Raw genomic sequence first — 27741 nt, 5'->3', positions numbered from 1 at the left:
TCCTCCCGGATTCCGCTCTACCGAGGCCCTAGCCGGGCCCGTCGCGCCAAAGCCTTGGCCGGGTACAGGTCCCTCCTCCACACGGCTCTACTTCCGCCTCACCTCGCCTCACCTCGCCCCACCCCAAGCTCAGGCAGGCCTCGGCTCCTGTCGGTCCCCGTTTGGAAAGGGGTCCATTGTGGAAACGATCAGGTAGAGCTTCCTCCTGAAATTTGGGCCCCATCCTCGGAAGCATCCGCCCTCGGACAGACGTCAGGTCTGAGTGAGAGAGATGAGCCTTTCCTGTGCCCTCTGGATCCCGGCTTCTGCACGTTTTAGGCACTCCATTAATAGCTCCTGAAGCAAGAATCGTGTCTGCTTTATTTGCGAGCTTGGTGCCTCTGAGCAGGTTGCGTGCAGGGCTGGTTACTGTCAACACAGTAGGAGTCAAAGTGCTTTACCTCTATAGCTAGACAGCCTAGGTTTCGAATTCCAGTTTCTCTATTTTCTGGCTGTGCAGCTTTGGGCAAAATGTTTGCCCTTCCAGTGTGTGCCTCAGTTTCCTCATAACGTCGTGTTAGGATCAAGTAAGTCTACTTAAAATGCTTAACACAGGACTTGAGGAAGCGTAGGTGTTCAGTGAATGTCAGTTCTTGTGATTGCTACAGTTTAAAGACTGGCTTAGTATCTCTGGAGATGTTTATGACCCAGCTGGATGGGTGCTGGAGGCTCTAACCCCTTAGGCAGCTATCCTGGTCTATAAGCATGTGCAGGTATATGCTCGTGACCGTGGCTGAATGTACTCCTGGCTGTCACCATGACTTGTGTGTGACTACTTATACTGGAGAAAGCTCTGGCCAGGGGTGCCTGGGTGGCTCAGTCGGTTAAGGGGCTGACTTTGGCTCAGGTCATGATCTCGCGGTCTGTGAGTTCGAGCCCCGCGTGCGGCTCTGTGCTGACAGCTCAGAGCCTGGAGCCTGTTTCAGATTCTGTGTCTCCCTCTCTCTGCCCCTCCCCTGTTCATGCTCTGTTTCTCTCTGTCTCAAAAATAAATAAAACGTTAAAAAAAAAATTTTTTTTTTAATAAAAAAAAAAAAAAAAAAAGAGAAAGCTGTGGCCAGGCTCAGAGTGCATTAGGTTGTGAAACTGAATAAAGGAAACCTCATTTAACATGGAGTTGGAAAAAAATAAATAAATAAAATAAAATGGAGTTGGGAGGCTGGAAGGGGGAACTCACCCATGCCACTCCTTGCAGCTCTTTGCAGACCCAACAGGGAGAAGCCTACTTTACTATTCCAGCAGGAGGAAAGATTTTCTCATTGTGTGACAACAGCCCAGCCAATGAGAGACTGTCATAACTCAGTCAATGAAAAGTCACCACACTTTGAACCCCAGGTTTACTCCAATGGACTTTCTGTTTATCATGGGCCCTTCAAACTCCCCCCTTTCCTATGTAAAAGATCTCTCCTCTTCTTTGGTTTTGCAACAGCTTACATGTCTCAAGTTGCAATTTTCTACTGTTCCTGATTAAACCCATTTTTGCTGGTAAAATAACTTTTATTTTTAATGTCAACAAGATGTTCAATGCGTGTATCCTAGTTCGTGGCCAATTACCACGTGCCTTGCTTCTCACACCATGCTCCCTTCCAGCCACGGTAGCAGCGACATTTGAACTCCACAGCCATCTGCATCCGATCCTCAAGTGAGAGGGCACCTTGTAGGGTCAGGGGCCCGCCACCAGGTGTGGGCTGGATGGAGAAACTGGTGGGGTTGAGGATGAGGAGGGCCTCAGGGTGGCTGGGGCGCCTGGCACAGCGACCATGGCCTGAGCACAGGGCTTGACTGCACAGAAGAGCCCCGCTGGTCACGTTGAGGACAAAGGGCCCCAGTGTGGTGTCCACATACTCCTTGATGGCCTGGCATGATTCCTGAGTAGGAAGTGGAGCAACAGGGACACCATGGCCATGCATGGGCCTACCTAGGGCACTGAGGCACTCACCTGCTGGCCAGTCAGGACTGAAGGGATAGAAAGGGTGGGCCAGGGTCTTGCCAGTCAGCCTGGCAGCTCCACCCCTGCCCTGCCCCCACCCTAACCGCCCCCCCCCTCCCCCCCGGGCCTGAGCTCACCTTAGTTCTTGTGTTCTCCCAGCTCACCCAGAGTACCACTCCTGCTGCCCCCTGGGCTGCACTTTCCCCCAGGCTGTGCTCCAGCTCATCCTGAGGAAAGGGACATAGCTCTGAAGGGCCTTCCTCCCTCCCCACAGCAGATTGCTGTAACAACACTGGATGGGACAAATAATTCATAACCCCCACCTGGGCTTTTCTGGCCCTGGTGGTGAGAGGCAAGCCCATCCTCACTCTGGCCTGTGCGTGCCATGCACCAGGCACTACGTCTTTCTGATGAATGCAGAATCATCTGTGCTGAGCACAGAGCATGGCACACAGAGCTCAAGGAATGGAGAATGGATGAAAGTGCCCCAAGGCCATGCAGCCTCACTTACTGGACCTGATGCCTGACAAAGTAGGCTATACGATGGGTGGGGTTATAGAGGGAGACTCACCAAGGGCAGAGAGCGGTTCGTCCCGTCGTAGAAGATCTGGGCATAGGGCAGCACTGGCAGATCAGGGTCCCCAGCACCCACAGCCACACGGAATGCCTCACCTACACGGTGCCGCACATACACCTGTCCCTTCCCTGTGCCCTCTAGCTCTGTAGGCATGTAGATGCTGGGGTAGAGGGCACGGCTCTGACCCCACAGCCACCCTAGCTGGTCATTCTGGGCACAGATACCCGGGGGGCACTGGCCTGTATAGTTGGGGCTTAGAAAGTCATAGTTATAGCAGTCAGGGAAGCCATAGAAGCCCCAGAGGCCACGAGGCCTCAGTGTTTGCCCCAGCTTGAGGGTGCCTGCCATCCAGGCCTGTGCAGCCTCCTGGAACTGGTCCCGAGCTGCGGCCTCCACCCAAGGAGCTGGCCAGTCAGGATGCTGCGCCTGCACCAGTGATCGTGAGCGCTGCCGATAAATGTCTTTGGCGTCCCAGTTGAAGGCCCAGCGTGGGCGCCATGCCTCCCAATCGATGACTGCCAGCCCTGAGAAGTCAGACGCAGGGATGGCAGCCAGGATGTCCTGGAATGAGTGGGCCAGGTGGGTATCCAGGCTGGCATTCTGGGGCAGCCCACCAAACACAGGCTCCCCGGCAGACGTGTAGTAGGGGTAGGTGCCCAGCTGGTAGCTGTAGAAAATGGTCATGTCAGGGCCGCGGAAGGTCTGCCCCGGGTTGGCCACCACATCAAAGACACTGACGTCCACGTCCACACCGTATTTCTCCAGGCACCACTGGGTGTTTGCGTTCCAGATGGTGGTGAAGGGCTGGTTGGGTACCATGGGGCTCCTGGAGCCTTGGGTTTTGTCCAGCAAGGTCAGGAAGAGGGCGTAGATGGGAAGCAGGTGGACTGCCATGGCACAGGGTGGTTCTAGTGAAACCTAGCCAGGGGAGGCAAAGCTGAGAGTAGGCCCTGAACTCTCTGACCCCTGCTCAGGGAAGGCTGGCCAAACCCCTTGCTCATTAATCCACCCCTGCTCTGGGTTTAGGTAAACACTGACCTGCAGGGCTCAGGGAGGTCAGGTCAGAGGGCAAAGGAGAGACTTGGAGGGGTAGCACTGCCACTGGAGGGGCCTCTGCCCTGTCTCCCACAGACTTTGCCCTGGCCTAAGCTAACCAATCCCCCTCCCCAAGAGCCACAGAAGCCATGATATGTGTTTTCAAAAGAGCCAGGCCCTCAGCCCCGAGGCTGACCTGACTGTGATGGGGGGGGGGGGGGTTCCTTTCCTGTCTCTCCCTGCAGGAATCCTGGCCAGCCATTGGAGGAGGAGATGCTCAGTGACCAAAGACAGGTCAGCCCAACCCTCCTTGTATCCCCGCCAGTCTGCCCACTTGTCCCTGCTGACCTCAGGGCTGAAGGGCCTCATCCTCCAAACTTCCTGACCCCAGGCTGAGGGCCTAGGCAGGGCTCAGCAAGATTCTGTTCCTCAACTCTGCCCTCAGCTGCACCAGATTCTTGGAGGAAGCTGCTGCTGCTGGAAACTCTGAGCTTTTGTAGGGGGTCACCCCACCCAGTCTGGGGGCGGGCTGAGGGGCAGGCCCCGGGTTGGAGGGCTGGGCCAGGCAGCTGAGCCACCTCAGCACCCCTAACAAAGTGCCCTTGGTAGGAGGTGGGGCTGGGCCGGAAGCGGCCCCGCCCACTGGGTCAGCACTAGGGCAGGGCTTTGCGGCTTTATTTGTGTTGGGGTGGGGGTGGAGGCAGTGCGGGGGAGGGGGTTGCTGTTTGGTTGGCAGACCCAGCTGGCAGGCCTGTTTGTGGTACTGGAGTCTGGGTGCCTCAGTACCTATACCAAGGGAGTGTACTTTCCTGCACAGCTGCACTATGACATTTGTGGGCCCTAAGCACTTTTGCTTTTTTGGGACCCTTTCTCAAAACGTCAAAAAATACATTTTACAACTATGTTGGTATAAAGACAAATATAGTCCCAACCTAAGTCATTATATATTCATTATTAATATATATCTTCTTCTGATTAAAAAAATTAAGATTTTGGGGGTCCCTAGAAGTATTGTGGCCTCAGACCCTATACTGACTATGCCTAGGGGGGTAAGTCACTTCTGCTTTCGGGACTTGAGTCTGAAAGGCGCTGTGTCTGTGAAGTCAGGGCTGGTCAGTGAGTGTGTCTTTGTGAAGCCCAGGTCAGCTACTATCTAGGCCTCTGTGCAAGCTCCAGTAGAGTGTGTATGTGCAAGTGTGGGACCCGGTGACTGGATTGGGTGTTGAAGACTCTGCTGTCCTGTGACTATGAGATCCCATGTTTGACCACGGGTGTGTCAGTGACCACATGTTTGTTCATTCCTTTATGATTTCACTTGTTTGCTGATTCAGAAGCTGATTATTGAGACCTGCTAGGTCCCCAGGCCCAGGCTTGCCTGCCAGGGTGGGGTGAAGGGAACATCATGTCCCTGGCCCAGGTGAAAGTGCTACCTGAGTGAGTCTGCAGCCCAGTCTGAGCCTGAGCCGGTGATCCCCTGCCTGGATGGTGGTCAATGAAGCAGTGACACAGCTGGCTATCATCTGGACCTGGTCCTGCAGGCAAGGATGGAGAAGCTGACAGTGGGCCCATGGTCCCAGGGGGCTGTGGGTACATCAGCCAGGACCCAAGCACAGCATCTAATCACAGAGATGGTGGCTGCTGATCCTGGTGGAAGCAGGGTCCCAGAGTGATGGCCACCAGGCTCAGGGAGACTGGCACAACTCCCCAGGGCTGAGGGGACAGGAGAACATCAAGGCAGCCCTGACTCCCTCTCCCTAAGGCTTTGTACTACCTTCTGGTGCCCCTAGAAACCTAGGCTGCAATTGGCACAATCCAGCCAACCATCAGGCCAGCATCCTCCAGCTGGCCTCAGTCTAGGGGAGAAGTTCTAATGGTGGAACGGCAGGAAGGAACACCCAAAGCCCTCCCTGACCCCAGGGCCCTGCCCATAGACCTGCCCTTGCCGAGTTGGTCTGGCCAGATGGGCCCAAGTTCTGTGTGTCTGGGGTCACTCCAGCTTTGTGGCCCAGCCCTGCCTGCCCTCTCTGCTCTCATACCCTGCCTAGGCCACCTCACTCCCCATTACCCCCACCTGCCCACCCACAGATCCGGCTGTCCCTGAGTTGCACTTTCCACAAGGCTGTCTTTCCAGGTCCTCCTGGAAAGTGATGTGAAGTGATCACAGGTTTGCACGGAGGTGTCACAGCTGGGTAGGTACAGGCCACAGCTATTTGGGGAAGGTAACAGTTGTATAAGGTCAACACGTGAAGGAAATCACAGCTTTGCACATGTACGTGTAGGGGTCCAAGCTCGGTGGGAGATCACAGATGTGGGTGTTACAGATGCGGGTGGGATAGCTCACAGGTGTGTTTGAGGGTCCCAGCTGGGTACGGGAAGTCAGAGGTTACAGCTTCTCCTTCTTTGCCCTCTTTTTATTGGCTCCATTATCTCACGACCTTATTGACAATACCTTCATCTTCTGTCTAGCAGGCCTCTCCCCACCATAGCCATGAACATCTGGGCACCCTTCCGCCCCAGCGTCCTCCTCCGCCATGTGAACTGACATTGCCTTCCCTGAACTACCACCCAACCCCTTTCCCTCATTCTCTGCCATCACCAGCCAGAGGGATAAAGGATCACTTTACAACCTGAGTTGACATCAATTTGGTGGGGCTCGCTTCTCTAGGCTCTGCTCCCATGACCACTTCTGACTCAGCCTTTGCATCTAGTGTGCATCCCCATGGAGACAGGGCTCTTTGTGGTGTGCCTCACACATGCATCCCAGCCCAGCACCTGCACATGTATGCATTATTTACTGAATGGGTAAGGGAGTCACCGCCGTCAGGCAAAGTCAGGCTTAGTGCTGCTCTTGGGCTGCCCCTCCTGCCCTGCCTGCTGTAGCCCCTAGCCTCAAACTGTGAGTCCCAGTTGTGTTCTGACTTCCTCCAGATTTTGCCCATGCTTTGTCTCTCGCATCAAGCTTCCTCTTCCCTTTTCAACTCAGTGTAGGAAGGACTACCTCACGGATACCTCCCTTGTGGCTGGGCTGCCCGCGCCCCCTCTTCACCACTTGGCTGTTTCTCTCCACAGCCAGTGTTTGCTGAGGACAGGGGCTGTGTCATCACCGATATGGACAAGGGGACCTTCAGGTGTGGGTTTGATGGCTGAGGAGAGGGGCAGAGACACACCAGGTAACTTCCTTCAGAAGCAGGGTAGTAAAGCAGTCCAGAGCCAGTCCGACTGCTCCAGCTGCTACTTGTCTCCCTTGGGACAACTGAGGACAGGCTATACTTCCCACAGCCGGGACAGAAGTGATCTTTGAGGTTGTCTCTGCTCCCAGGCTCAAGATACCTCCCTCTCGCCCCATCATGCATCTTTGCAGTGGGACAGGGATGAGACCTTGGCGTTCAGATCCCAAACCCCAGTGGAGGACTGCGACACAGCTGGAGAGAGGGCTGTGTGGCTGGAGTCTACTGCCCTTGGGAGCAGGGAGTGGAGGAGACGCCCTTGCCTGTGGGAACAGCAGGGAGGGGTGGTCTAGCTACTTGCCCAGCCTGGGAAGATCAAACATCCACTTCCCCTTTCTCCCTGGGTGGGCAAGGCGAGGTGACTGGCACTGGCCCAGCTGGGGATCCAGGGGCAAGTAGGAGAAACACAATGAGCCCAGTCCCTCACAGAAGGTTGGGCCCAACCACTTTCCAATCAATATGGAGAAAGCAAGGTCCTTGGTGTTGGGGTGGAATGTGAGTCCCTCCAGTCCCACTGGCCCCTGCCCCATCAGCGGAATGGGCAGCTCTGGGCCTCCAGGTCCCACAGATGGCATTTGACAGATAAGAAGTCCCCAGCAGAGAGTCTGAGAGACCCTGGATTCTCTTTCACATGTCCTGGCCTAGTTGCAGACAGTCCAAGCACAGAATAAATTGTTTTATATTTAATTTACAAAAGAGACCCCAAAATAATAATAATAAACCATCCAGGGGCAGAAGAGTAGGGTCAGGTCCTCTCTGGCCCGGCTATGCCCCTCTTCCTCTCTGGCAGGGAGAGAAGGGACCTTTCGGGGAACTGCCCCTCCCCCTTAGAACAGGGGGGTGAGAGCTGGTATGGATGCTCTACTGGGCATCCCAGGGGCTCTGCCCCCTCCAGACTCCAGTTTGTCCACCCCTCGTAGGCTCCTATGTGCCTGGCAGAGCCATTGTGGCAGAGGCCAGCTTGTTTGGCAGCCGGGTGAGACCCCTATAAAGTCCAGGTGAGGGCCAGGGCTGCCACAGCTAGTGGGCCAGTGAGGTGGGACCCAGCCCAGGCCCCACTGGCACCCCCAGCTGCCCGTGTGTGGTCCCACTGGCATTGCTCACCGCCCCAACCTAAGTAGCACTGGCAGCGAAAGTGCGTCTGCAGGTGGTTGAGATCAGCCCAGCTGAGCTCCCCCTCTGGTCGCAGCTGTGGCTCACCAGGTACATGGCTAGGCACCAAGCGGAAGCTGCTGGCACTGAGGTGCAGGAAGGTATTGGCGCTGGGGTCGCGACGCACACAGCGCCCGTGGCCATGGCACTGGGCCCGGCTGCAATACTGGGCAGCCCAGGACACGTTGACTACGTAGGGGACCAGCAGCCGCGTCAGGTAATCCTTGAGGTACTGGCAGGTCTCCTAGGGGCAGAGGCCAGGGATCAGGGTCAGCTGCCTCAGCCCACAGGCCCAGATGGAAACTCTATTAACCTTCCTTTAACAGCACACACATGTGTATCTGTACATGAGTGCTTGAACCCTTACTGTTCCTATTCCTGCTGAGAAGGGAAGTAGGGACAGAGATGAACCCAGAAGGGCACATAGGGAAGGAACTCTGTCTTCTCTACTGGGACCAGGAATGCCTTGGGTGGGAGACTAGGTTTGTCCACCTTGAGGGTCAGCAGCTGAAAGCCCCAACTTTCTGCCTGGCCCCTGCACACTCCACTCTGGTAGGCTGGGTGGGGGCGCTTACTTACCGTGCTGGTGGTGTAGCCTGCATCGCCCCAGAGGATGACACCGGCCGCACCCAGGGCTGCACTCTCACCAATGGTGGAGATGAGATCCATCTGTGTGAGAGGGGGATGGTCACTGGGGAAGACTGAGACCACAGGGTGAGGACCAGGCAGGCTGGACAGGCCCTCACCCTGTCTGACTTGCTGATCCCCTCAGCCCAGTACCCCTTCCCACCCCCAGGCAGAGGCTGTTTCACTTTCTCATTAGATGTTCAAGTCATTTGCACGCCTACTTTGGCCTCCGTTTCCCAAGCTAATGACCCACTTGAGCTGAAGATGTATCTATCAGGATAAACCCCAAAGTCAGAATGCCTAGTTCCAAGACGCTGCTTTGCCCTGGATGTGCTGGGAAGCTTTGGGTGAGTTTCTCAGCATTTCTGGACCTCAATCTTCTTATTTGCAAAATGGAGATAATGATGCTACCCTTTCACAAGGTTACAGAGAGAATGACACAAGGGAATGTAGATAGAAAACCGCGGGGCAGGAGGCCCCCTGGTAACCCAAACCTGCAGTGGTCCCCTGGGGAAGAAGGCAGGGTCCAGGGAGGCACATACCTCGCTAAGCCCCGTGAGCTTGCGACTATAGGTGGGTCGCGTGAAGACGTAGACCGGGAGTGCGTGGTTGGGGTGGTGGGTGTGAGCCACACGAAGGGCCTCCTGAACACGGAAGCTGACAAAGTTGCGGCCGTGGGTGGAGGACGCAAGTGTCTCGTCCAGGTAGACAGAGGGGAAGAGGGCTGTGCTCTCTGCCCACAGCCAGGCCAGCTGGTCATTTCGGGAGACCTCAACGTCAGGGCAGCGGCCTGTATAGGTCTCCCAGTTCTGCACATAATCATGGTTGTAACAGTCTGGGAAGAGGTAGAAGCCCCAGAGGTGCCGAGGCCGAACTGCCTTGACAAAGCGCAGTGTCTCCAGCATGAACTGCCGTGCAGCGAATTCAAACTCGTATTGCGCCTGTTTGACTACACGATCTGATGGCCAGTCAGGGTGGCGAACAGCCACCAACTGGCGTGATGATTGACGGTATATGTCCTTGTCCTGCCAGTTACGCACCCACACAGGCCGCCAGTCCTCCCAGTCGATAACTGCCAGCCCTGCAGGCTCCTGTGTACGAATGTAGTGCTCCACGTGTTCCTGCAGCATCTTCAGATGTGCCCAGAGGCTGCCATTCTGTGGCACGCCACCGTGCACTGACCTCCCCACTGAACTGAAGCGGGGATACAGGCCCAGCCGGTCATGGTAGAAAATGGTGATGTTCTGGTTCACAAAACCCTCATTAGGTGAGGCCTGTACATCAAAGGCCTTTAGGTCCAGTGGCACCTTGAGGCGAGGGCCACAATCTTGTGTGGGCACGTCCCATGCTACCACAAAGGGTCGGCCCGTAAAGATGGGTGGCGCTGTGGGCTTGAGCTGGGTGGCCCATGCCGCCGCCCACACCACAGCCAGTGTGATGGCAGGGCCCAAGCCTGCCCACATGCTGGGGGCTACAGGAAAACGGTGTCACCTGCCTGGCACCAGCTCAGGAACTAGGGGAGAGATGGGAAAAAGCAAGTCAGTCTAGAGAATCAGCGAGGTGCCCACCCCAAACCCATTCACACTCCACAAGCCCACGCTGTGGGGGGCACCGTGCCCAAGGCTGTTGAGACCCTGTTAGGCGACTGTAACAGGTCTGAAAGACCACAGAAGGGAAGGGAAGACACCCTGGGAACTCCCTGCCAGGAGCATAGGACTCCTTCCTGGAGCAGGTGGCTTACGGCTGGACAGAGACCTCTGGTAGGTGTGTGACTCTAAGAATTGGCCGGCTGCACTACGGACTAGCTGCCCAGAGATACAGATGCCTGCATACCACCCAAAACATGGTTTCAGAGAGCCTCGAACCCGCGGCCCACTCTGTACTCCATGAAGAACTCCTGGTCCAGGGAAACGATAGCATTTGTATAAGGAAGGGCACAGCTCATACAGCCACAAGGAAGCTGGAACACAGCCGCGAAGCTATCATGTGTGTAACACCCGCCAGGAAGAAGAGCGAGAACGTCAGGACTTTGTCTCGAACGCACTCTCCCAAGTTTGGTGGAGGCCCCACCGGGACAAAGGGGTGGCGGACCTCCCTCGGTGGCGCCGGCGGACCGGCCCTTCGCTCCGCAGCCACCGTGAATGCGCCCCACACCGCCAGACGGGTCCCGGGAGGAGCTCACTCCCCCCTGGCCTTTGTGCTGGACCCCGCCCCCGCCCCGCACGTGGGGCCAGTGCCCGGCCGGGTGGGGGTTGGGTTCCTTGGCCGCCCCGCTGAGCGCATCCCCTGGACTTCTGAACCCAACCTGAAGGAAGAAAGCCGCTAGGCTTGCACTGCCCGCCCTCACCTCGCGCGGGGCGCTGCCGGGACCCACGCCATGGCCACTGCCATCCCCGGCCCAGCCCGGCCCGCTCCGGCCGCTAGCCCAGGCGCAGCCCAGGCTCCGCGCCTCTGCTGCTCCGCCCCGCCCCCTCCCCACCCCGGCCCGCGGGCCCTTTAAGAATCCAGCGCGGAGGTGGGCCTGGGGCAGGACTTGTGGCCGGGGCGGGAATGTGTTCTCGACTTTCGCGCAGCCAGTGCCACGTTTCAGGCTCCAAGGCCCCCAGATTCTTCCCCGAGTAACGTGGCCATCCATCTGGGGCCGTGAGGCCCTCCGAACAGGGCTTTCTTCTGGAATCTTAGGTGCTAGTGCCAGTCAGCCCAAAGTTTCCTCCCCCACCAGCTCACTGTCGGTGGTACAGTCCTCCCCGCTCCGCCGCGCGACCAGCCGCTTAAAGGGACAGCGTAAGAGTCGGCAGTCGCGCAGGGAATAAAGAAGAAGGTATTCCTCCGCCTGTCCATAAGGTGGTGCTGCGGCACCCGGGGCCTTGGCTAGGGGCAGCAGAGGATCTGGATCTGTACCCGCGAGTGTAGTTCCCAGCCGTGGGGCCCTTAGTTTGGAAAGAGGTATGGTGACCAGAGCCGATCTCTGGTTTCCCAGGACAGTAACGCCCAGTCCCCTGTGGATCGGGGGGCTTCCCGACCCCCGTCCCAGGTCTGAAGGGAAGCCCCGCCCCCTACCAGACTGAGGGAGGGGGTCAAGCACCCTCCTCTGGGCGCTTCGTAGGCAGGGCCGAGGTAGTAGTTGTCTTGGCAACACGAGCTGTGGGTCGCAGCTTGGTCGGCCCCACTGGGGGCCGGTAAGCCCAGCGGGCCCTGGGAGTTGGGCCCCCTGCCCCCGACTTGCATTAGGGACAGGTCAAGGCCTCCGGTTCTCTCCTGCCCAGTCTCTGTGGAGGCTTGTAGGACCCCCCCCTTTATTTAAACTCCTAGGAGTCTGCTACTCTTGCAGAAATAGCCGACCCGACTGCAGAGAAAAGCCGGCCTGGCTAGGGGGCTCCCCCGGGCCTCCACCGGTATCCTGAGCCCTTTCGTCCCGCAAGCCCGTCCCTGTGGGGAGCAGGCTTGGAGCTGGACCTGGGCGAGACCTCCCTGCTTTTTCCTAGATCCTCTCTTCCGTGCTGGACTCAGCTCCTCAAAGGGCCCGGGTCTGCACCGCCAGCCCATTCCGAACGCTGGGGAGGAGAGGGAGGGAGCGCTCCTGTGAGCGGGTCTATGGGGGTGCAGACCAGTCGCCTGCACTGGGCTCACCTGTGTGGGAGCCCGTGGGCCCAGTAGGTCGGCGGCCTCCCTCCTTCCCCCGGTGAGCCTCTCCAGCTAAGCTACTCGCACCAGCTGCTGCCCGCCGGGCAACCCGCCGGCGACTTGATAAACTCCATCCCCTCCCACCCGCTCCCGCCTCCCACCCCAGCCCTTTTTCCTCACTTCCTGCTGCCCCTCTGAGAGGAAAGGGCCAGGAACAGGAGGGGGGGGGGGGGCGGGGGAAAGGGACCGCTTGACCCTGTTTCCCTCCCACGACAAAGACCCACTGGCTGGCTGCCCTCCTCCCCTTCCCCCCTTCCTCCTCCCCCGAGTATACCCTGGCCCTGTGAACTGCACTAGGTGACAGGAAGGCAGTGGGACCTGGCTCAGGTGACAGCCTCCACCCTGCCGGCAGCTTCCTAACCCTGAAAGCTCTTCTCCCCAACCTTCTCTTGGGGTTGAGGCCCATCCTCAAATCCAGTAGCCTGTGGATGGAGGGGCCCCAGTGGAGGTCCTTTGGGGAGTCAAACTATTTGGGAGATGCTTGGCTGATGGTCCCCCAAAGCAGGTGGTGAAGAAGGGAACCAGTCATAAGGGGGCTTGGGGGAGCTTCCAGTAGCTGAGTCAATTTTTTTCCGCTGAAGAGCAGAAGCATCCCAAGTGTGACAGAGTGGACAATGTGCTGATGTGTGTGATTGTGCAGGGTGGGGGAAGGGACAGGGACTGGGAAGGGTCTACAGAGTGCTCTCCTGATGGAGGGCATTCCTGGATGGACTTCACTGAGACACTGCAGAGTAGGGAACTCTTATACCTGGAGTGAGAAAAGAGCTGTGTTTCCATGGGAAAGGGGGTACTCATTACAGGGCTGTAGCCCCAGGGAGGGCTGCAGCAAGGTCCCAGCAGACCTGGTTCAGAGAGGTGGACAAATCTGCATACCCTCAAATCACCCTGAGCCTACCCCCACTCACCCTACTGGCCCACCTCTCCAGTGCCCGGGCCTCTCTTCTAACAGAAGGCTGTGTAAGCCTGGGCAACTGGGGGAATTGGGTACACACCCTGGAGTCTGCCGGAGGACCAAGGAGTCCATGACAGGGCAGGGGAGGGTGTGTCCCTGTACCATTGTGCTGGCTCCACAAGGGACACAAGCCTTGGAAGCTGCAATGGTGGGGGCCCCTGGGGAAACAAAGGCCAAACCAGACTGTCCCAGGGCAGGGACACTTCCTCAGGCAGCCAGCAGGAAGGAAGTGAGCACAGCCCAGTGGAAGGGAGTGGGGAAGCACTGCCCTGACCCCCATTGTTTCTAGCACTGGGGTCAGCTGGGGAAGGCCCAACACAGGGAGTTCCCCCACACTAGGACAGTGGTGATGGGTGATGGGATGCCATCTGGCATGGCAGAACCCTGGCCCTGGGGGCAGTAAGGGGGACAAAGTCTGACGTCTTATCAGGAAAGTGGGAAGGTGCCCAAAGAAGGACTACAAAGTCCAGGCTGCACAGGATGATCCTGCTCCAGACAAGTTTAAGCCTCCAAAAGACTGGCAGGCCAACTCCCCAGACCCAGAAGCCTGTGTCCCTGATCTCCCTCCTCCCTAGCTGGAAGTTGGGCTGACGGCCAAGGGCTAAACCTAGCGGAGAACCACTTCTCAGGGCCTGAGAAGTGCGGGCCGAATGTCCACAGGGGGCAGCTGCAGGTGAGAACACAGGGTCAGCAGGGAACAGAGAAAGTACTAGGTGGCAGAGTTCTGCCTGCTGGAACAGAAACCCCAAGCCCACTCTCCTGGTGGTATCCACAACTAGTCCTGGGAGGAAGCAGGTAGGTTTGGGCTACAGAGCCTGGTGGTAGGCCAAGGGCATGGTGGCACCCATCTGATTGCTGTCCACCTAGGATGGGTGGACCTAAGATGGTTCATGCTATGACCTCATGTGGGGTCAGCTCACACTCCTGGGGGCAGGACAGCTGTTCCAGAACTACTTGGGGTCACGCTCTCACCTCAGGTCAAGCAGGTAGGGCCAATCCCTAGTGAAGCACCCCAAAGCCTTCCAATTACAGGGGTCCCTACCTATTAAACACAATAGGTGAAAATGTCCCTCCATTCTGAGGGGGTCTGCAGTGAGGTCTATGTGAATACACTGCCACCTGCTGGTTACAGCTGGGATGACCACGGGCTGGGCTCAGGCTTACCTTGAGCCTTGATGATAAAGATGGGTCACCAGAGTGGCCCAGGCCTACCCACAGAACCCAGGTGGTGGTCTAGACACTGGATATCACAGCGGATACCACTCGTATGCAGGGTCTACAAATAATTTTATTGAAACTAAACAAATAACACAACAGTCTTCTTCTTAGATTAGGGGCCACCCTTCCCAAGCCATTTCCCACACTCTTAAAAGCACAGAGCTTGCACAGTAAGGAATTTAAAAAAAAAAAAATCATTTCAATGTAGAAATCAGACTCTGCCCCAACATCATGGACTAAACTATTTACAAACTTTCACATTTTAAGTATTCCTTTATGGTTGATCTCTCCTTTCTGTCCTTACCCAGGGGCTCCAATACCTTCCCTTGACTGATCCTGAGGGATGGGTATACTTAGGGAAAGGGGTGATGGGCTCCTTATAGCTATTGGCACCAGCCCTAGGGTGCTGTTCCTCACCAATGGGTGGCGGATGGTCACCCAATGGCAGGGGTTTGTGTGGGGCTGGTACAAAGGCATGGAGGATTAGACAAAGTAGATGGGTTGGTACAACTCCCCATAGGCACAGGCATCCATAGCCCTTCCTGATCCCATCTTAGGTCCTCTCAACTGGGATGTGTGTGGGGGCAACAAGTAGTTGCAGTGGGGAGGGATCAGCCCAGCCCTGGGTGGAGGGAGTATCCTCCTATACCAGTCCCATCTCCTATTAACAGCTGGCAAACTGTCCATCCGTCTGGGAGTGGGAACAGATGAGCAGGTAGACAGGAAGAATCAGGCTTGCACTGCCCCCAGCCTCTGTCCAACACAGGAGGAATCGAGGTAGCAAACGGCTGAAATGCTCCAACAAGGGGGTAAGGGAAATGAGGGAAGGGAAGTTCCCGCTTGCGTACAGCTCCTGCAGCCCAGGGGCTGGAAGAAGGCAGACCTTGCTTGTAAAGTGCTGTAACCCTTAGCAGGGCTGGGCCCTAGGCAAGCTTGGAAGAAAGCAGGCCAGGCAAGGGTGCAAGAACCAGGCATTCCTGACCAGCATATGCCCTGCCATGCTCCTTGTAGGGACTGCTGGGGAAGGTGGGCTGGTAACTCTGCCATTAGCCCTCACCAGCCGCCAGCCACCTCTTGTCCACATACAAACCAACACCCGACCAACACTGCAGGACTGCCCTGCTCACAGCTGAAGGTTCCAGGCCAATGCAGTTTATTCAGGGTTGTGGCCCCAGCTTAGGTTCCTTAATGGAAGCCACACCTTGAGCCTGGGGGTTTCTTGCTGGGGTAGGGAGTGTTTACGCCTGCCACTCCCCAGGCTCACACCTCATAGAGGATCACAGGAAAATCCACGTGGATGCGGGGAGGATCCAGCTTCACGATGCCCTGCCACGGAAACAGAGGCTAGTGAGGGCCAGCTCCTCCCTCAAGAGCTCCCACCATGACAGCAGACCCCATCTGGGTCTACCTCCACACACTCAGCATAGGCTCAATGACCACTGCCCCAGCCTCTCACCTGAGGAATCAGGTTCTTATGGACCCGCCTCAGCTTGGCCCGCTTCTGCCCATTCTTAGTGACGATTGTCTCCTCGTAGAACTCGTGAGCCAGATCCCCATCCTCATCATAGAACATGGAGCTGTGTAGAGAGAGAGGGAACAGGCTGGGCTGGAGCCCCACACCCAGTCATGGCAAATGACCAGACTACAAGGAAGCATGCCCGCCTCCAAATGGGGAGGAACAACCTTGATGGGAGGAAGAGAGGATAATATGCCTGAAGGGTACGGGGTCTACTAGAAGCAAATGGGGTGGCAGCCAGTGCTACTCTGTCAGGCCTCAGGAAGAGACATCATATCAGAGCACGTTGTCAAGGCAGCTAAGGCCAGTTCTCATCACTGGTTTGTTCAGCAAAAGTGGCCATTCCAACATCAGGCCCTTGCTTTCACCCAAGGTGGGCGAAGCATGATGGCCTGGGCATGTGTCTCACTCCAGAAGATACTACTGGCCCTGGGTCAACCTGAGATGGCAGATACCTGAGCTAGGTGGGAACCTAAAGGGAAAAAGTCTGAATCCTCCCCACCCACCCCCAAGTGGCTGGTCTAGCCAAACTACCACTGTTCAGTCTCCCTAGTATCTACAGCCAAATCTCCAGCATCACCTAAGTACCATTTCCCCGGACCCACCAGGGCCAGGCCAATCTAGCGCTCCTGTTTGGACCCATGGAAAAAGAGGGAAGGTCAGTGCTCTAGATCTGAAGAACATACCTGAGTGAGGGTCTTTTTCCCAGGCTCCATTCTCAACACTAGGACCCAGTCTTACTTTCCTAGCTACTACCTACCCTCAGAGGTCCAATGCCACCACGGTAGGTAACGGAAACAGCCAAATCAGAGGGTTAGTCTTCCCTCAGAACTGGGGGAGAGGGAGCCTAGGAGCCTTCAACTTGCAGTCTAGGCTGGAAGGGATGAAAAGAAACCCTCAAGTCTCAGGGAGACCCTATCTCAAGTTAACAGTACAGAGGGCCTACCCACGGACAAGCCTCTTCCCCTAGGGAGACCTTCAGAGCAGCCAGGTCGCCAGGAGCCGATTGCCCTGCTTTTCCCATCCCTTGCTCCCACGGGGGTCCAAAACATGGGACTTCTCCTGGTTCCGGCTGGAGCTCCCTGTGACTCGGGGCGCCCCGCCGCCCGCCTGTCTCCCCGAGGCGGAACCCGCGCCCTTACCCGCGGCGCGTGAATACGAAGGGGGGCACGACTCGGCCTCGCGGCCGCACCAAAGCTTGCTCAGCGACTGCTGACTCCGGGCCGCCGCCCCCCGCCCCCGAGGCGAAGGGCCACAGGCCCCGAGCTTTGGAGCCACTGGCGCCCATGTCAGGGCCGCCGGCGCATGGCGAGCCCCGCGGCCGCTTCGCTCTCACAGGGCCGTCGGAGGCACCATACCCCGCCTCAGCCTTCTCCCGCAGGTGCTTCCGCCGCCGCCTTCCGCAGGCTCGCTGTCTCCACGGAAACCTCACTTCCGCTTCCGCACGCTGCCTTCTCTGATTGGCTGCTTCTCTCGTCAGTCCGCGGGGCGGGACCAATAGCCGCTCTCGGAAGCTAGGCATCCCAGTAGGCACCGCGAGACGTCAGGCCCCAGCAGGCCACGCTCTCTCCAGCAGGGACAGCTCCCACCCAGTAATGTGGAGGCTGGGTCCTCCTGGTTTTTGCTTGTATGGCGGTTCCGACGTTCCCGACCCCAGAGGTCCAGGTCCAGCGGGCCTGCCCAACCACCGGCTTCCCCGCAACCGGCGCTTTAGGAGTGTCCCAGGCCAGGCCGCGCATTGCCCATCTGGTCTCATTTTATTCCCACACCATTTCTGTTATCACCACTGTCGCATTTGGAGAAGAAACCATACCTAAAGAAAATTAAATAATTGGCCACATGTATGGCTACGTTCAGGTCTGAAGAACTTCTAATTTAGTGTTCTTTCCAAAGCCACTAGAAGGCATGCTCCACGAAGGCAAGAATTAACAGCTGGACCTTGGGTACCATGAGCAGTGTTTGGTCTACAGCAGTAGCTCAGTAAATACTTAGTGAAAACGCCCCCAGCAGCTCTGTGTGTGTGTGTGTGTGTGTGTGTGTGTGTGTGTGTGTGTTGGGAGGCATGTGGATTCCCTAAATTCTAGCTTATATTGTTGCCCCTACCACAACCTGAGCCCCAGGGTGGTGAGTGATGACAGTAAATATTCATACCCCATACCCTTCACAAATTGGGTACATGGTGACTTTGAGAAGGTGCTCTGTGAGCCTGTCCATCACCCTTGGAAGCCACTGGCGTGAGGAGCAACTGCAGTTGAGGGCCCATAATAAAGAGTTTAAAAGCAGAATTCTTCAATCTTTATTCAGCCACTTCTCTCAGGCCCCAGGCCCTGATGATGACTGTTACCCCCACCCCCTTCCCCACAGGAGGCATGCAGCTGAGGCCACAAAATATTACATACATTCGCACACATCATCAAAAATAACTGAGGGAAAGACCCTCGCTCTGACTGGCAAACAAGGCACGGACCTGGACCAGTGCCCACACTCACACAGACCCTGGCCTAGGGACATCCTCCTTGGAGGAGGCACTGAGGCACTGTTTCTGCACCATGAGCCAGCATTTCCTGACCCCAGTGTGTGTGAGGAGACAGAGGCCACTGTAGAGGAAAACCTAGGCTCTTTCCCGATGCCTGTCTTACCTCGAACACCTGCCCTTGGCTCCAATAGGGCTGTCCTGACACCCCATCCAAGACCCAAAACATACGACTTTTCCCCATAGATGAAGGCCCTCATCCCTGAAAACATGACCTATTCTGTTTGTAGGGTCTCCAAGATTCTAGTATCTGAGACACGAATTAAGGAGACTTCTGTCTGCTCTATCCCTGCTGCAAGCCTGGAGCAGCTTCCCAGGGCAACCCTGGCCCACCATGGCCCACTACACAAAGGGCAGAAGAATGCAGAGCCATGTTCTGCTATACCTGTGGGTGGACACAGGGGGCCAGCTCCTTTGCTGTTCTCTGGGCTCATTCCCCCAGTAAGAGAGGGCCTCCATGCACACTCATTCTTCAGGCCACACGGGCCCTGTCACACTCACACGGCACGCCCTCGGCGCTGCCTACTCTCCTCCTTTCACCCAGGGGTACAAGAGGTCACCCCAGGGGGCAGGCGTGCAGGGCCTCCTGGATCTTCTGACGGCAATAGGAGTACTTTTGCAGGATTTGGCGGAGGTGTTCCTCTTCCTCCCGCTGCAGGATGCGCAAGAAGTTGTGTAGCTCAGGCATGCTAAAGGCATCCCACTGCAGGTGGAGAGGGGGACACAGGATGCAGCAGGCATGGCCAAATCAGCAGGCCCTCCCCAGAGAAGAGCACCAATCACATCACAGAGCTAGGATGGGGCTTTCTAATGTTAGGTTCTTGCCTGAATGGTCTGTGTTAGGGTTCTTGACAATAGTCTGTATAGAAGATGGGCCCCACAAAGCAGGGCAGTCGAAGACACCTCGAAGACAGGCAACCAAATTAGATGTTCCCCCATTCCCACACTCTGACTCTAACACTACTCCACAGACTCAATATTTTGGAGCCAGAAAGCTTCCAGGTAAAAAGTCCTAATGCCTGAATAGGGAGCCTCCATGACATCCTGGGCCCATCTGTGTGGCTTTGATCTCACTTGGGATCACCATACTGCCATGGATTCCTCCATCTCCTGAGGACTTTCCACAACAGAGAAGAGCAGACCACCAAGACAATTCTTCCTGGCCTCTTGGGAGAGGCCTGTGAGTGGCCTGGAAGTCTTCAGTTTAGCTACAAGGCTCACATACTCCTGGAGAGGCTTTGTAGGGCTTTTTCTCCAGCCCTATTCCTCCTTCCAGGTTGCTGCTGCAACCTACTAGCCCTACCCAGTGACAACCAAGAAACTAAAGAGGGCTGTGTACTCACATTTACCTCCCCAGAGTCATTCTCTTTGAGGACAAAGCTTAAGGCCTTCTCGCTGGGCCCTGCAAGGAGCCGCAGCCGCAGGGGTTGCTCATCATCTGATAGCTTCCGGAGGTACACTGAGGGCCAGGCAGGGAGAAAAGAGTATTTGATTAGTCAGGCCCAGCCCACTCACACCCTCACACATGATGCATGAATATATACTCTTATACAGCAGGGTGGAGTGGGAAGCCCACCTTGGCCATGGCGTTCAGCCCGCTCAAAGAGAGCAAACTTGCGGGGGTCATCCACCACTAAGAACTTGCGCAGTAGGGCCTCAATGACCTCGCGTGCCCGTGTGCGTGACAACACATGCAGGTGCTTGACGGCATCTTTGGGCAAGTAGAAGGAGGTGCGGCGCCTCACAGCTGTGCCCCGTCCTGGGCCCCGCTGGGCAGCCTGCAAGGAGGGTGGCTTCTTGCTGGAGGGCACCGAGACAGGGCGCACCAGCTTCAGTTGAACCTTGATGAAGCCTGTGTAGGAGCCATCCTTGTTCTGAAGAGGAGAAATCAAACCATGGCTAGGTTCCAGGTGAGATGGAACAGATATGGACACCACCAGTCCACTTGGGGCTAGGCTGGGTGAGAATAAATCACTGCTTAAGCCCAGCCAAGGATACCTTAGCTGTGACCTTTTGGGAATCAGGCACATAGTCGGGTTCCTGCCTCTCCCCACATACCTTCCCCTGGCTATCAACTCACCAGGCTCATGAAGAGGTTGCTGTTGATCTGGCTATTGTACTCCTTGATCTTCTGCTCAGTCTCAGCCTGAGAAAGGTCAGGTGTCTCCCACTCCACAGGCTCGTCCTGAAAGATGGGCCAGGGTGGACATAGGGCCCTAAAAGAACCCATCCCACTGCAATGCATGTCACAGACAGGGAGGAGAATCCAGGTTGGCTGCTTTGAAAAACAGCCTCTGGGACAGCCTTTGAAAATTGACTACAAAGCTTGAGTCCTGACGAGAAGAACCCATCACTGCTCCTGGTTTTGCATGCTATGGATGGACACAGCAAAGGCAGTCATGTGGCTTCTTTATGCCGCCTACATGGGGCCTCTTCAGCACTGAGTGAGGCCCTGAGGATACCTTAAAACCAAGACAACTGAAGATAAAAGGCCAGGGGCCAGGAAAAGATGTGGGATTCTTGTTGACAGCAAAACCACCTTTCAACTGCACAGCCTGATTCCAGCACCCTAGTTAGGTGGGGTCCTGGAGAAAGGAGACCACTTTGCCCTGGCAAAGGGCCATGACCGCAGGGCAAGAGGTATGGGGACTGGCACATACCAGGAGCCCAGCCAGCTGTGAGTACAAGGATAAGGGCAACTTCTACAATGTTAACACCCCCTGATGGAGGACTTGGGGCCAGCCCTGCAGGTCTCACACACAGTGAGGAAACCTCAGTGTGATTTGATCTTGACCCAACACAGTGATTTGATCTTGACCCAAACTGCACAAAAGGCAGCTTCAGGCCAGGCTCCAATCTGCCTCCTGGTAAAGCCACAAGTGCCAAGCAGGTAGGTTTCTGCACCTCCTTCCTCCTATCTGGAGGTTTAGCCCAAAGATTTTTAGCTCTACCACTCAGCCCTTCCCCCACTCCTCCAGGGGCTGCATTCTTTTTTTTTTTTTTTCCTCAACGTTTTTTTATTTTTTTAATTTTTTTTTTTTTATTTTTGGGACAGAGAGAGACAGAGCATGAACGGGGGAGGGGCAGAGAGAGAGGGAGACACAGAATCGGAAACAGGCTCCAAGCCATCAGCCCAGAGCCTGACGCGGGGCTCGAACTCACGGACCGCGAGATCGTGACCTGGCTGAAGTCGGACGCTTAACCGACTGCGCCACCCAGGCGCCCCAGGGGCTGCATTCTTGTCAGAAGGGTGGAGTATGGACCAGGGCAGCCAGAGCTCTGAATTAACTTTTTTCTACCAAACTCCCTGGTTCCATTGCATCAGCCTTACTTCCTGTTGACGTCAGGTCTTGGTTGGAATGGAAGTGTCACAGACACAGCTGAGATCACTGCTGACCAATGCTTTCTCCCAGGGGAGTTTTTACAGCTGGTCTCCTGTAGAATAACCTTGTACCCAGCTCTAAGCTCAGGAGAGGCAGGCTTCTCCCTGACTGCTGCCTTGGAGCCCCTAAGCTTAAACCATCTGATGGGGACAAATAGGGTGGACAGATGAGAGGGTAGGGTGCTCTTCACCTAGAACAGTTTTATAGCACCATGCTCTCTACCTAAAACCTACCAGTATGTATGTGGCACTGAGGACTGAGGCTGGGGTCTCACAGGAAAAAGGTATAGGGGGAGGGGTGGGAACTGAAGCCTATTTGCTCCCCCAAGTTTCAAAAAATCTCCTGGATGGAGGAAAGCACTAAGAAGGGAAAACTGTAGCAGAAATCTTACTGGAGACAAGGAGAAACCCTCTAAGACTGGTAAAGAACAAATGGTGTGGGCCTTGGGAAAAGGAGATCTGGGGGGCAAAATGAAGGCTAGAGCCCGGGAATAAAGGGTGGATGTGTTTGTTCAGGCCCGAAGAGAGGGCTTGGGACAGGAAGGAGTGACCCAATAGGAAGGAGTATCTGGATGGGAGGGTGCTAAGGGCAGGAGGAAAGCTGAGCAGACTCCAGTACCAGGGCAAGAAGGAAGAGAATTCTGGGGGGGCACAGAGATGGCACCAACTTATTTCCCTCGCTTGTGACAGTTTTGAGCTCCAGCCTGAGGGTAAGAACACTTGCTCCTTCCTCTTCCCTTCCCGGTTTAGCCAGGAGCCCTGGAATGCGGTGCAGTGACCTATGTTCTAGCCCCTTCTCCTCTCCAAGTGAACCTCCCTTAATATCTCTACTCATAAAACAAGAGACCTGGACTGGATGCACTGCACTGTCCTACCAGGATTCTAGAGGAAGAAAAGTTTCTTTTTCCACTTCCAAAGCTTCCCACTGGAGGATTCTTTTTTTTTTTTTTTTTTTTTGAGAGAGAGAGAGAGAGAGAGAGAGAGAGAGAGAGTAGGGGACAGGGGCAGAGGGAGAGGAGAGAGAATCTTAAACAGGCTTCATGCTCAACATGGAGCCCCACGTGGAGCTTGATCCCACAACCCTGGGATCATGATCACAACCTAAGCTGAAATCAAGAGCCCAACGCTCAACCGAGCCACCCAGGGGCCCCCATTGGACGATTCTAACAGCCATCCCAGAGGTGTGCACAACAGGACCATGGAATTTCCCTTCTCCTGCACTACAGTGACCCATCCTCCACTCTGCCTCCATAGTGACTGATGGTTTTTATTTTACATATAATTTGGGACTCCCCAGCCTCCTTTTCAATTGGTGTCTTGTGGTTTTCTCACTATTTCACAATGAAAAACGCCTCAAGCCTGAGTGACAGACAGGATCCACACTCAAACCTTGCACCCAAGCTCTGGGCTGAACTTTTGAGTAAAATTTAATCTAAAGAGTATACAATTTTCATCTAAAAAATCACCCACAAGTCTCTTTTTGTGGCTCATGTAAGGAATTGTGCCCCATTGTTGCTAGGTATTCTGGGCTTTACGGTCCCCATCTCTCTTTCCTGACACTCTGTCCAGGGTGCTCCCCTGAGGTGTACTCGCTCCAGAATAGTTATCTGAGTTTGGCAGTCACACTTATGGCACACAGCACAGAGGTTTCTGACAATGGGAACACCTTGGAGGCCTGGAGAGGAACAGCAGCTCCAGCACATCTTACAGTCCTGGATTAATAACCCCTATCTCTCTTAACTCCTCCTCTGGGCCTTTTACAATCTAGCCTGCCCCACTTCGTGTGGATAAAATGCTCCCGTTTGCTTATAGTCCAGTCCAGAACTAGGCTTCTTTCCCATCCATTCCCAAATGCCTTTCTTCCAGATCCACACCAATTTTAGTCTATGTGCTGCTGAAATGAGCACTCCAGCCAGGTCCACTCCAGAATTCTCCGCGTTCCAGCAGCTGGTGACAGGACAGACTGGTAAGAGGTGGGGACTCAGTTGGCTTCGTCCAGGATTGCAAATGGAGAGGCCCGAAACTTCCTTTGCCTCTCTTTCCTAAACACACTTCCCAGTTCCAGGCGAGGACACCTCCCCTTCCACTTCCTCCCATCCCCGCCCCCATCTCCCAGAGAGGAGGTAGGGGCGTCCCAACGCTGAAATCGAGGTTCTAGTCCAGACTGCGCAGTCGGCTTTAGTCATAGGTGGATAATGCCCGCCCCGAGTCTGCCCCAAGCCATGTAGCTGCTTCCCCTGGTTCAACCGGTCTGTGACAGAGACAAGGCCTCGGCACCCGGCATCAAGGCGCTGAGAGCCCCGCACAAAGTTCCGAGGGCTGGCCCCGGGCGGTCTGGAATCCCCGCCCAAAAACTCGAGCCGGCAATTTAGCGGGGAGGGGCAGGGTCCCAGCGATCGTCACCAGCCCGCCGCCCGCAACCCCGGCCCCCACCTGGTCCCGACGCGGCCTGCGTGCCAGCGAGGTACGCGCCGTGAAGTACTGCTCAAGCTCCGAGTCCGAATCCTCCTGGCTGCAGTAGCCACTGCTTGCCGTGCTGCTCCAGGTCATCTCGAAAGAAGGCGTCCCCGCATCCGCCTCGCCCATCGCCGCGCCCGCCAGCCAGCTCCCTGAACCCAGTGCGCTGGTAGCCTCCAACCACCGCCCCAGGTTCGTGTGCGCGTGCGCCGGGATATGGGTTCGCGCCGCGACCGTTAACACTGAAACGTAGACGGCTAGGATCTGGCTCTTGCCTCATTGGGGGAGGAACATCGAAGGGCGGGGTCATACACGCCACGCCTCCAGGAATGACCTCATAGCCCAGGCAGCTCAGCTCAACTCCGCCTCGCAGACCCCACCTCTCTTGGGAAACAAGTCGGCGCCTGTGCGCATGTGCACCAGCGTGGCCTCAAGACCGGATGCGGATGCGGAAGGTGCGGAAATTGAGTGGGCGCGGAGACAAGGCGATTCCCGGCAGTTCGCTCGGAGTCAGCTTCCCCGGAACCCCTTCGAGCCCGCGCGCAGAATTAGCACTCTCTACCGCGGGGACACCCGCTGTTAGACCATTCATTGAGCGGTCCTAGGCAACTCCTGTAATTTGGCCCGCTGGTCTTCACGCCTTTCCCGTGAAGCCCCGCCTTTCCCCCCAGCCCCGCGCTCACCACGTTGGTGTCCCGCTCCAGCGCAGGTTCCCAGCCCAGGTCCCGGGGCCCGCAGCAGTCCAGGCTGATGAGCGCGCGGCAACGGTAGTGGCAGGTGAACTTGCAATCTGCAGAGAGGTCTGGCTGTGAGGCGGCGGAGCCCCAGCTCCAGTTCAGAGAAACTTTCCGGGGGACGGACGGAAGAGAAACCCCGGGATGAAAGCCGTTGCCCGCCAGGCCCTACATGACCGGCCTTATCTTAGGTCCCTTTGCCCTCCGCTACTATATAGATTCCAGTATTGGTCCCCGGGTGTCTGGAAACTGGTGAGAAGGCCTCAGGCGGTTACGGATCCAGGCCTGTTAAACAGTTTTATCTCTAGCACCTAGGGTAGAACTTCCCCCTTCCGCATTGTCAACACCCTACCTCCGCCCATTTACCTGATGGGAAAAAAACCAAAATCTCTTAACTCTTGTTCCCCTGTCACCTGTCTCTACACCCCTCACACCAAAACTAACATTAGTCTGCATACACTCTAATTCCTCACCTTCACTCTCTCCTGTATCCATTCCAGTGAGGCTTGCCCCTCCCTCCAGGAAACGGCCCTGGTTAGGGTCCTCAGCAACCTGTGCACAGTCGAGTGCCAGGTCCCTTCTCCATCCTCACCTCCTCAGCATCATTTGATGCTTGATCCCCTTGGGCTTCCCACTACTCAGGTTTTCCTCCCATTTTTCTGCAGCTTCTGCTCAGCTCCTTTGGTTCTGTCTCAACTCCCAGATCTAATGGGCAGCGTGTCTGAGATTCAGTTCAGTACCGATCACTGTCCTGCTCTGTATACACTCACCTACCCCAGATCCAAGGCTCCCACTGCTGACCTCCCTCCTCAGATCAAACCCCGTGTCAACCCAACATGGCCCAAACAACTTCTTCCACTTCCCTCTCTCCCCTCACCAGAGCTCCTCAACTCAGCAAAAATTGCTACTCTCCCAGTTTGAGGTAAAAAAAAAAAAAATCCCACTTACCCTTGATTCCTCCCTTGTTTTTGCTTCTGACACACACCCAAAATTGTCCTGGATTTTATCTTTGTGACCACTTCATTTCTCCTTGGGAACATTGCAGTATCTCAGCCCTTGCTCACACTTGGTATTCTGTCACAACTCTGGTGTTCAGGACAGACTCTTGAACTGAGAGAGTCTCCGTGCCTACAAAGGCTTGGGACACCTTCTCTAAGTCCCTAAATGGTCCAGAGCAGTGATTCGCAACCCAGGCTGCCAACTGGAATGATCTGTTTTGTTTTGTTTTTAAATTGCTGATACACTCCCCGTGATGGATTCCACAGGTCTGAGGTCCAGGCACAGGGGCTTGGAGGGCTGTAAAATCCCAACCGATTCTAGCTGGTGTATAGCCAGTGGGGCAGCAACCTCTGCTTGCTGGTGATTCCTGGGAGGGCAGAAGGACCGCTGGTGTGTGGTTGTGTTTCATGTTTTAGCACCTGGTTGACTGGGGCTGCAATAGGTATTGCTCAAAATTCCTGCTTGCAGAGGGCCCACCCACGGTACTTTTTCCCTGTCCCCATCCCATAGGTAGGTAAATTCCCCTCATTCCAGAGATTTTCGAGGGGGACCTAGTGAGTGAATCTTTGGGAAAGGGCAGGCCTAGGAACATGGACTTAGAGAATGGTCAGCACAAACCCTTTCTCAAGAAGAACCAAGTCACTTTACAGAAAAAGAGTTTGAAGGTGTCCGGGTTGCTCAGTCGGTTGAGCTTCCGACTTTGGCTCTGGTCATGATCTCACAGTTTGTGAGTTCCAGCCCAGCGACTGGGTCTCTGCTGTTAGCGCAGAGCCTGCTTCGGAACTCTCTCCCTCCCTCTCTCTGCACCTCCCCCGCTCGCGCTCTCTCTCAAAAATATATTAAAACATTTTTAAAAATTAGATAAAAAGCTTGAGATCGGCACCGTTATTCATAGGCAGCCGCCTCTGCCCAACTGTGCCCCTAATGCAGATGGAATAAGATAAGGATATAAACCATCTACCTGCCTGCACTCTTACACGACCGGGCAAAGGTAACGGACCTTGCTCGCCGAACCAACCCTTCCGACCCCCTCCTTTGCGACTTGATACGCAGCGACGGCGCTGCCCATTGGCCGCCCTTTTCGCTCTTGCCAGCGCGCGGGGCTGCTACTCACGCGCGCACTGCAGGCCCTTGCGCACGACGCCCAAGATGAAGTCGCCGCAGAGGTCGCACCACGTGTGTGTGGCAGGCCCCGCGGGCTGGAAGTGGTGGCCGCGGCCCGCGACCAGCTGCCGTGCCGGATTACGCGCGGTGCCCGGCGCGATGCGCAGCGCGTTGGCACGCTCCAGCCGGGTGCGGCCGGGGCCCGCGCGCCGCGCGGGTTCCAGTTCCCTCAGTTCAATGAGCTCAGGTTTCGTGGACATGGCCGGGTCGCGCCCGGACTCCCGCCGGCTGTCGGCGCGAGCGAGCGCGGGGCGGGCGGGGCCGCGGGGCGGACCCCGATTCGGCACCGCCCCCGGGATCCCGGCAGGGCGGCGGGAGAGAACGGGGGCGAGCGGTGCAAAGGAAACCTGGGCGCTCCGGCCGTGTCGGCCCACAGGCGGAATGGGGCGGCGAAGGCGCGGGGTTGGGCATGCTCTCGCAGAGTCCCCGCCCTCCTTTTCCTTTTCTCCACGCATCCTGGGAGCAACCTCCCTCCTGCTGACGACGACGACGACCACCGCAAAAGGCCACTCGGA

General features: G+C 56.2%; 3 protein-coding genes and 2 long non-coding RNA genes across 13 annotated transcripts; 2 read left to right on the top strand and 3 right to left on the bottom strand.

Moving 5' to 3' along the window:
- Nucleotides 1-45: 45 nt before the first annotated feature.
- On the top strand, nucleotides 46-1533 carry LOC131510136 (uncharacterized). Its single transcript, XR_009260915.1, has 2 exons — nucleotides 46-192; nucleotides 1235-1533. It is a non-coding gene; the product is annotated as an uncharacterized LOC131510136 (long non-coding RNA).
- On the bottom strand, nucleotides 1516-12327 carry HYAL2 (hyaluronidase 2). Of its 5 annotated transcripts, none has more exons than XM_058726810.1 (6): nucleotides 12218-12327; nucleotides 9130-10100; nucleotides 8540-8629; nucleotides 2541-3464; nucleotides 2107-2196; nucleotides 1516-1907 (listed from the first exon to the last, which is right to left on the bottom strand). In XM_058726810.1, exons 2-6 carry the CDS (start codon nucleotides 10048-10050, stop codon nucleotides 1590-1592), a joined length of 2343 nt encoding a protein of 780 aa, XP_058582793.1. In that variant the 5' UTR covers nucleotides 10051-10100; nucleotides 12218-12327; the 3' UTR covers nucleotides 1516-1589. The 5 variants fall into 5 exon arrangements, with proteins under 5 accessions (XP_058582793.1, XP_058582794.1, XP_058582796.1 ...); XM_058726811.1 differs by lacking the exon at nucleotides 12218-12327 and adding an exon at nucleotides 10935-11049; XM_058726813.1 differs by lacking the exon at nucleotides 2107-2196.
- LOC131510137 (uncharacterized) lies at nucleotides 8159-11418 on the top strand. Its single transcript, XR_009260916.1, has 2 exons — nucleotides 8159-8934; nucleotides 10592-11418. It is a non-coding gene; the product is annotated as an uncharacterized LOC131510137 (long non-coding RNA).
- A 2164-nt stretch (nucleotides 12328-14491) lies between the features above and the next one.
- Nucleotides 14492-17374, bottom strand: TUSC2 (tumor suppressor 2, mitochondrial calcium regulator). Its single transcript, XM_058726851.1, has 3 exons — nucleotides 17100-17374; nucleotides 15898-16018; nucleotides 14492-15767 (listed from the first exon to the last, which is right to left on the bottom strand). The coding sequence occupies exons 1-3, from the start codon at nucleotides 17243-17245 to the stop codon at nucleotides 15702-15704; spliced, it is 333 nt and encodes a 110-aa protein (XP_058582834.1). The 5' UTR covers nucleotides 17246-17374; the 3' UTR covers nucleotides 14492-15701.
- Nucleotides 17375-18237: 863 nt separating this feature from the next.
- On the bottom strand, nucleotides 18238-27720 carry RASSF1 (Ras association domain family member 1). 5 transcript variants are annotated; one of them, XM_058726832.1, is made up of 6 exons: nucleotides 27177-27720; nucleotides 25013-25119; nucleotides 20571-20675; nucleotides 20067-20364; nucleotides 19834-19949; nucleotides 18238-19193 (listed from the first exon to the last, which is right to left on the bottom strand). In XM_058726832.1, exons 1-6 carry the CDS (start codon nucleotides 27679-27681, stop codon nucleotides 19047-19049), a joined length of 1278 nt encoding a protein of 425 aa, XP_058582815.1. In that variant the 5' UTR covers nucleotides 27682-27720; the 3' UTR covers nucleotides 18238-19046. The 5 variants fall into 5 exon arrangements, with proteins under 5 accessions (XP_058582815.1, XP_058582816.1, XP_058582818.1 ...); XM_058726833.1 differs by having other exon boundaries at nucleotides 19840-19949; nucleotides 27177-27712; XM_058726835.1 differs by lacking the exon at nucleotides 27177-27720 and adding an exon at nucleotides 25537-25961.
- Between the last annotated feature and the right edge of the window lie 21 nt (nucleotides 27721-27741).

This window comes from Neofelis nebulosa, chromosome 4, assembly GCF_028018385.1.
Source record: "Neofelis nebulosa isolate mNeoNeb1 chromosome 4, mNeoNeb1.pri, whole genome shotgun sequence".
Taxonomy (NCBI): Eukaryota; Metazoa; Chordata; class Mammalia; order Carnivora; family Felidae; genus Neofelis; species Neofelis nebulosa.
The sequence above is the reverse complement of the archived record's forward strand: the minus strand, read 5'-3'. Positions and strand labels throughout refer to the sequence as shown.

Bases quoted from the DNA above. Each gene is read 5' to 3' on its own strand.
- RASSF1 (XM_058726832.1), bottom strand. From the start codon at position 27,681: ATGCGTGGAGAAAAGGAAAAGGAGGGCGGGGACTCTGCGAGAGCATGC. The intron at 19,950-20,066 runs GTGGGCTTCCCA...CCTGGCCCTCAG, and splicing joins GGCTGAACGCCATGGCCAAG to TGTACCTCCGGAAGCTATCA. The intron at 19,194-19,833 runs GTGAGTACACAG...CTCCACCTGCAG, and splicing joins ATGACTCTGGGGAGGTAAAT to TGGGATGCCTTTAGCATGCC.
- HYAL2 (XM_058726810.1), bottom strand. From the start codon at position 10,050: ATGTGGGCAGGCTTGGGCCCTGCCATCACACTGGCTGTGGTGTGGGCG. The intron at 3,465-8,539 runs GTAAGTAAGCGC...TCCCCTGGCTAG, and splicing joins CAGGCTACACCACCAGCACG to GTTTCACTAGAACCACCCTG. The intron at 1,908-2,106 runs GTGAGCTCAGGC...CTTCCTACTCAG, and splicing joins GGGAGAACACAAGAACTAAG to GAATCATGCCAGGCCATCAA.
- TUSC2 (XM_058726851.1), bottom strand. From the start codon at position 17,245: ATGGGCGCCAGTGGCTCCAAAGCTCGGGGCCTGTGGCCCTTCGCCTCG. The intron at 16,019-17,099 runs GTAAGGGCGCGG...CTCTCTACACAG, and splicing joins TTCGTATTCACGCGCCGCGG to CTCCATGTTCTATGATGAGG. The intron at 15,768-15,897 runs GTGAGAGGCTGG...TTTCCGTGGCAG, and splicing joins ATAAGAACCTGATTCCTCAG to GGCATCGTGAAGCTGGATCC.